General features: G+C 39.5%; 1 protein-coding gene across 1 annotated transcript; it reads right to left on the reverse strand.

Annotated features, from left to right (window-relative positions):
* Positions 1-309: 309 nt before the first annotated feature.
* Positions 310-2,510, reverse strand: LOC145765660 (uncharacterized). The gene is made up of 5 exons (XM_082577482.1): positions 2,443-2,510; positions 1,885-2,091; positions 1,422-1,548; positions 1,106-1,191; positions 310-832 (listed from the first exon to the last, which is right to left on the reverse strand). The coding sequence occupies exons 1-5, from the start codon at positions 2,485-2,487 to the stop codon at positions 686-688; spliced, it is 612 nt and encodes a 203-aa protein (XP_082433608.1). The 5' UTR covers positions 2,488-2,510; the 3' UTR covers positions 310-685.
* Positions 2,511-8,500: the final 5,990 nt, after the last annotated feature.

Here is an 8,500-nt window from a genome sequence, read left to right on the forward strand (position 1 = left end):
ATTATAAGCCTTCTGAACGTTCGATAAAATACCTTTCAGGTTTGTTTTCTTATTTAGTACCTTTTTGAGGTACTATTATGAACCTTCTGAAGGTTCGATAAAATACCTTTCAGGGTTTTTTTCTTATTTAGAAATTTTTTGAGGTACTATTATGAACCTTCTGAAGGTTCGATAAAATACCTTTCAATTTTTTTTCTTATTTAGAAATTTTTTGAGGTACCAATTAACCTTCCTATGGTTCCAATAGAAACTTTTAGATAAACTTACAGTGCAATAACTGCTTAAGGTTTTATTGAAAAAGACAGTATACACAGCAAATTTACCTTCACAAATCAAGATTATCAAGAAATCGTGTTTTGTAGAAATGAACAAGTGGAAAGAAAACGAAAAACGATGAAGCATCTTCATTCTTTACATATAGGACGATAAAAAATACAGACCACAACAACTACAAAAATTACATAGGATGATGGATAGCTTTTAAAGAGCTAAGAAAACATGCTTGCAACAACGAGATACCGGTGCACGTTTTCTGATCTCCTAAAAACCTTCCGAGCATCCTGCATAATCACTGCCCATTACAATTTATTCACAAAACGCAATACCTTGCTTGTTACCTCCACATCTAAATGTAAAATGTGGGTAGACAAAAAAGACAAGGTATGCTTAGTGGATTTGGGGTAGGCTACTGGATGTTAAACACCCAGTAAGTACTCAACAGCACGGCGACTGCATCCACTAAATTATCCATGCCAATTACTTGACATCCGGCGACCATGACAGTGAAGCCATCTTCTTTAAACCGTACAACCGGATATGTTGATTCTGGATTCTACAACAAACAATAAGCATATAGATCAACTCGATGGCCAGCACAAGTGCGGGCATTGAGCAACATTCGCTTCACTAAACAATATAATGGGAGGGAGACACACAACCATCAAGGGCCTTTTTCTTGGTATCACATTTAGCGATTATCAATCAAGTGCGATGGCTCGCTATGCAGGACATCAGTAATGTTCTTAATCAACTTTTACATTCTTAATTAGCTTAATTATAATCACCAATTGCTGTAACAAAGCATGCATTGAAAATTGATGCTTACTGCATTGGTTGTGATGTAGCCATTATAACTATCATGAAAGAGTGACGGTACCGTGAGTAGCCAGCTTGGAGTAAACTCGTCCTTGTCTAAAAAATGAACTATTATCTATTAATTAATAGTTACTATGCATACTGTACGAACTACAAATAAGGGGGCGTTCAACGTCAACCGGTAACTGGGGAGGGTACCTAAAAGTTGATATTGGAGGAGGGGGTAAAAAACTGGGTGACGTCAATTGTGAATCCTTCTCTTCAAGCAAGAAAAAATAGTTTAAACTTAACTTGATATAATGAAAATGCACGTTTAGTCATGCTACCTGTTAAGTTCAGGATGTCCGCCGGCAATTTCTGCTTTTTAACGTTCTGATAAAAACGGTGGTAGCTAGTTTCTGAGAGCAGTTCAACACAATCCTTTTGCACCAAACTGTTCATTTCTTCGATCATCTGCACAGACAAAAACCTCAAATTAACCCTCACATACATCCACTATTTCTATCATTATATAGGATATATTAAAACTCATATAGTATAAACACAGGGTCAGTCGGATAATAATCCTTAAAAGCGAAATCTATTTGTCAATTAATCATGCTTCTGTGTTTATACTGTGAGTTTACTACACTAAGCTAGCAAGTTCCAGCAGCGATCGCCTGATAGTTATCGCCTGATATATCTGATGTCAGCTAGATCCTAGTCACCTTACTAACCAGTACGTTATACTGGCTTTAGTCTTGAAACAGTGCCATATGTATATAAAAATGAACGTAATGTTCAACATACCCAAATAGCGGTTCCTAACGGCGGATATTTCGCTTGCAGATCCGCAACCGACATTTCGTTCACATCGTGCAAACGCGTGGATCGAGTGCGCAACATTCGGTCGCGAACCGACCCGTTGTTGCGACGGCTTTCCCCCTTCGCCATCTCCCCTTTCAATTGCTTCAAATGACGCTCAATGCTGAAAGCATCTTCTACCTCGCCAACCAACTGTAAAACACAACAATTAGCGCGTACACAACCATTCAATATCAACAAAGACAGCATCGGCCTTCTTTTTAGCCAAAAGGCAGTCCTTGATCATACGACTGAACTTGCTCTACACTTGATCTTCTACGCCTAACAGGAAGATAGTAAAGCTCTCAACCACGACTTCAAAGCATGTGCAGTGTGGAGTACAAGCTCCTGACAGATTGAGTCAGAGCCAGCAGTCAGAAAAGTGTATAGTAGTCGGTTTCTGTACTGTTTCTTGTTAAAATGGGCCAATATGCCTATGAAAAGTCAAATAAAACCGATATATAGGCTATTACATTTCAGACTAATCAACTAGTAAATTAATACCTGCAGATTTTCACTGATTCTTGATATTTTGCACCTCATATCCATATCAATACTATCATCACCATCATCAATAGCAGAAGTCGACTGACCTTTCTGCTTGCCGTATTTTTGGACCAAATAGTTGTAGCATACAGATCTTCACGAGTTCATTTCTGCACTTCGATAGTTGGCATAAAATGATACTATCTTATGCAGCAGCAGATGTCTTGACTCTATGATACACTAATCTAATTATCGTAAACTGTGAAATGCGTTGTAGCCACCACTCAATATCTGTTTTGTTTTGATGGACATATTTAGATTCACACAGAGACACAGAGAATGGACTAGTTTGACCCGTAAACTGGTCTGACCCGCAAAATTACGATAACTAGTAGAAATTACGTCAAGAGACGCACATTCGCACAAACGATTCCTTAGCTTAGGACGACAAGAAGAAAAAAAAGTTTTCTGAACAATGATTTCAAGCTTGACTGAACAGCGACACAAAATGATAAAAACACATGGTTGCATAATGGATATACAAGACGTAGTATAATATAAACGAATTGTAACATAGCCTACCCCTACAAATGTATGAATTTACTTTAAAACTTCAATATAAGTTAGGCTACATCGAGTGCACAGTTTTTTGACCTGTTTAAAGGTTCACTTATTAACCAATACCATCTAGATGACGAATAATCTGGATATCGGCCATTTTACCGCATTATGTTGGGTCTACAAGTACAGTTCGAACAGTTCCGCACTTGTTAGGATAGGTTTCTACAACCTTACCCATAGATCGTTTAGAGCGCCGCTGAGAATGGTCGATCAATGAACAAGAAGATTTATTTTCTTCTGGTAACATTTTTGTGGCTGGATAATTTGAGGCAAATATTGCCTGTTCTAATTTTGCCAAAATTGATGTGTTATTTATTGGATTTGCTCCCACCGACGTCGAACGTCAAATCAGTCCTTCTTTTCAAACAACCTAGGGGGAAATTTGGTAAAGGGCATACCATCAGTAGAAGATTATTTGGTGTTAGAGGTTCATTATCGCGAGGGTCAAAAGTTACCGGTATCGGAACGATAGGTTTGGAGTTTATTATATTTTGATTCCACTTCAACCATCATCGTGTGGAGAGACTCGTCCAAACCATTGTTCCTTTAAAAAGGCTGTCAAAATTTTCTTATTGGACGTTTTTTTCATCTTCCATCCTGAAGTTTTCTTCCATCCCATTTCCATTCCACCATAGAAATCTTCCATTCCATCTTCCATTCATTGTAGCCGAGTTTTGTTTTTTAACGTTTAGGTTTTGAGAGGCAGTTCTTTTGTAGTCCCCACTCCAGATAACTGGCTAGCTGCACACGTGGCAAATTGCACATCTCACTCCACTTCTCAGGGTCACAGGGGTCAGATCTCAATAAACTCCACTCTCGAAGATCTTTTATTATTATCGCTTCCCAATTTAACTGGCCTATACCAACCCCACGTCTTCTTGGAATTTGGAAATTGCGGGCCAAATTCAATGCACTGTTAGATCTTTCTACATGTGCATACCAGCGGAGCCTTGTCAGCAAGAACCAGCAGTCGATCTTGCAACACGGATGACCGCATTTGTGGTCAGACCATTTTTGTTGTTGCATTGTTGGACTTCACATAACATATTTGTCGATGTCGCACACAAGTAGCCTATTATACACTCTCCCACACGTTTTGTAAGACAGGTGGAGTGATCTTAAGACTGGCAACAGTTCTCTGAATGCTTTTTAAGCTGCTTTTCCACGCGGCGTTATTGTGTAATCGCATCCTCCTGCTGCGGAAAGTAAGTCTCTAAGAAAACGAAAAGAGCTTACAACTTGCAGTTTTCCCGACCACTTGAACATCTGTTTGCGTTCTTCCGTCGATCGAATGGGCTGTGCCTAGGTATCGAGAGCATCTAAAGTCAGAGTCTTCGGACAAAGTGATCAGATCGACTGCATCTCTTTATACCCAGTACTGTGGCATCCGTTGCAGTGAATGCTGTTGCGACCTACACCTTTGCGATAGACAGCACAAGGAAATCTGCTTGAATCGTGTAGTTCTTCAAGGCCTATACCACAGATCGACCTTGGTTTTATCAGTGTTTATTCTCAAGCCATTCTTTTCCAATGCTTCTTTCCAAGGCAGGAGCCTCTCTGTACACACTCATTGTTCCAGGCCGTCGGCTAAAATAATTAAGTCATCTGCATAAAGATCTTCCCAAGGAACACCGGCTCGAAACTCTCTTGACAAAGCCTCTGAGAACGACAATGAAGAGTAGAGAGCTTAATACTAAACTTTAGTGTGTACTCCTACTGTACTCCTACTCCTACGTCAAGTGGTCACCAACATGAACACCAGCTCCTGGCATTAGTGTACATAACCTTGTATAAGTCGCACAATCCACCATTTCCATTAAATATTTCTCAGTGTCCACCAGATAACTTTACAGGGAACACGATCAAAAAGCTTTTAGAGATCTACGATCTTCTTGAATGCACCCCCTTTATCTTTGTAGAGAGATACGATGAAGCTCCTCTCTCATCAGTCTAAAGGAATCCTACTATGACAGATATTGAAGATGCAAGATCACAGATCAATGATGCACCTGCATTACGTACCGTCTGTTGCTTAATAAAAACTAGAAGACCTATATCAGGGATTCATAGATCTAGGCTATATGTCTGTGGTCTTGTTTCGGTGCAATTTCAACAATCGCATAGGGAGCGCAACGAAATCAATAAAAATGCGTTGGTGACTAATTTTTGCGTTTTCGGTCAATTCATGTGAAACATTACAGGGGCATCTAACTTACGTAAATGGCTGTTTTTTTTTCGATGCACCCACTGCCTCCCGTGTATCATCAACAAGTTTTTGTGGGTTGATGGAGCGTGGGAGCGGCTGCTTTTGAGCATAGGCGTAGCCAGGGGGGGCGAAAGGGGCCATGCCCCCCCCCCCCCCCCAGTTTTTCAAAGTTTGGATTCCGAAGTTGAACCATTTGTTGAAAATATAATATAATTTGTATAGATTTATATCGTTTTCCAAGACATCTGGCTATTAACACCCCCCATAAGAACTTGTTTTAGACACACAGAAAGACACCAATAAATTTTGCAAATCGTAAATCGCGCAAAGTTTACGCGATTTACGCTTCTTTTAACTAATCTGTGGAAGCAATTTCAGAATCGCTTACTCTGTTGGGTTTTTGTGTAGCTGAGTTTTTTGTGTTCTCTAATTTTAGCCGCAGTTTTTGCCCGTTTGTGTGTAACAGCTATCTTTAATAAGTTAATAGCCTAGCTGTTTATCTGCCTATAAATTTCATACAAATATTACCCTAAAAGTGTTTCCAGAAAGCGCTATAATCCATTATTTGAGTGTAATTTTGCAAACATTTTCCGTGGAAGCATGCCCCCGGACCCCCCTAGAATACGCGTGCCTTCGGCACGCTCTAACCCCCCGCCAGCTTTATTGCTTCCTTTGCTTAACCCACCAGGATACGCCATTGCACATCAGGTGGCGATGTCTTAAATCAAACACTTTGTCGTTCTCTTTAATTGATCAAATATTTGCCCCCCCCCCCCAATTTTTTTTCTGGCTGCGCCACTGCTTTTGAGTGTTTCGTTTGTGCGGTAATTTCTGTCTTCTCTGTTTGGAATTTGTAGCAGAACAAGCTTAAGCCTATTATTATGTACTCTCTCTTCTATCACTTGGTGCTGCTATTTTGCAAGGAGCTTAAGCTTTATTGAAATTTAATTTGCAACTTGACTCAGGGCTGCAGTGCCGCTATAAAAGAGGTACCGGTACATGGCTCTATAGATCCTGCGCTGTCAGGCTTTACTCCAGTGACTCCAGCTCCGGAGGTGTCAGACTTTACATCAGTCGCTCCAGCTCCGAAGGTGTCACACTTTACATCAGTCGCTCCTGTTTCAGCGCATGGAGAGAAAATAAAGACGTGTGTCCAAAATAAGTAGGCCTACATTTTTTTAGAAGTAAACACAATGGAGTTGCTATAAAACGCTGCCCTTTGAAACAAGGACAAATTTTGGAAAGGGACCGTATACGAAATTATACGAATTTTTCGAAATGCACACGTGTAAAATGAAACAAGATGGACAAAATATTTTCGATTTTGACATGAAGAAGAACACGTAATCACAGATACCTCAAAATGAAATACAGTTATAGATCCAGATAACTGCCAACATAACAAGTTTTTGCAATAAAGTAACACAGATGATGCAGTTGACTTGACCCTAGTAGACAGGAACGGATTCAGGGGAGCACTAGGTCATGTGCCCCCTAAAAATCGGTATAAAATGTGTAATCATTTTGAATCTGTTCTGTTAAATAACGAAGGCTTCAATGACACATTAGAAGATCGTCGGACCACTCGGCATGCGACATTTCAGCAAGTGCTTCACCTCAGCAAGAACATTTTAGCTACTGTCAAGTCCACAAATGAGATTTACGTGCTCACGTCGAACTTGCTTGGTCATCGCTTGTCAAACTTATTTTGGTGACATAATTGTGACATTCCAATTTTCGGCTTGCTCAGTTGTTGCTTGCTCAGTTTCATCCTTTACCAACTTCAGGCACTTGCTGAAATGTTGCTAGCTCAGTTGTCACTGATTGCTCATTTCACAACTGCTGACTTGTAGGAGACTCCATTAGGATGGGTAAACTCATCGCTAAAAATCGACATATGTTCCTGGTCTGATGATTTCAACTATAGACCAAATCATTGTCTCCAAGATCAGGGAATTTGGTACATATACTGGCTTAGGAATTGCACTGCAATGAGCCACAGGTCTATGTAGCAGAATCCAGACTTGGGTAGCCCAACAATTGCTTTGTACGGGAATCAAAGTCTGCAACTGACCAAGTATAGGCTCTTTATGACAGCTCTGGTGATAATATAAGATGAACAGCACAGATACAGTGTTCTGCGCTGTCATTTCATCAGCGATCAAGTTAACTACTTTTTAGTTAAGGGTGTAAGAAGTAACAGCTGCCTTCTGTAACCGGTTAAATAAAACCTAAAGTGGAATTCTGTCGCATATCAATCTATCATTCTACAGTAGCACAATTAAGCAGTTTTCTGATCAGTTACAAAAAAAAAATATATGCAGTGACAGATTGAAATTTCACTTTGTTTCTGGAAGGTTAATTGCAAGTAACATGATGTTGTCATAAGCGTAAAAAAGCTTACGGAAAAATAAATTCCAAAATTGCAAGAAAACTTGATGTGACAGAGAAAAAATAATTTCATTTTTTGATTCAGCGCATTCAAATTACCCCTAGACCATATTCAAACTGAAATTAACTCGGAATTTTTGTTGTTGTTGTCCAGTAGGCCTATAGTCCCAGCCACGCCATTTGTTTTTCTAAGTCTTGGCCTCGTTCCGCACGTCTTGTGTAATGTGAACGGCATAATTTAAACCAGCAACAAGTTGTTTTGATAAATTTACGTTAGTTTTTTGTTTAGCCTACTTGTGTTCCTATATTTCGTCATGCGTTCTTTATTGTTTTGCACTCTCTTGCACTGATGGCCAAAAGAAAAAAAGGATTCGTAACTGATAAGTCGATTTGTATTCATTCTAAAATTGCTCATTTCAATTTTTCAACGACAGTCCACAAATCGAAAGCTCAAAAGTTACAGCGCAAGTGAAATTGTCTAATACGCACATTAAAGTAGCATAAATTAATGCACATCAAGCATATTAAAAGCACAAACAAAAACCAAATCAAAATTCGTGTGTCGTTTCATCTCATTTTACAAATGTTGTAGAGTGTAGACCAGGGACGTGTAGTCAGGGGAGGCAGGTGAGGCAGTGCCTCATCTGACTACACGTCCCTGGTCAAGCAAAAGTTATATCAAAGAATTAGTTATCACAGAATTAATATTATTTGTTAAAAAGTAGTAAGTATTGCACGTTTTTAGGTGCTTTAATTTGTGTGAATTGCTGTAGTCGTGCCCCCTTTCCCGCAAATTTTACGTTTCTACACCCAAACTGTGCTTTAATTTTTTCTGTTTCCGTGGCGATATTCATATCG

The sequence above is a fragment of the Aplidium turbinatum genome, chromosome 2 (genome assembly GCF_918807975.1).
Source record: "Aplidium turbinatum chromosome 2, kaAplTurb1.1, whole genome shotgun sequence".
Classification (NCBI taxonomy): Eukaryota; Metazoa; Chordata; class Ascidiacea; order Aplousobranchia; family Polyclinidae; genus Aplidium; species Aplidium turbinatum.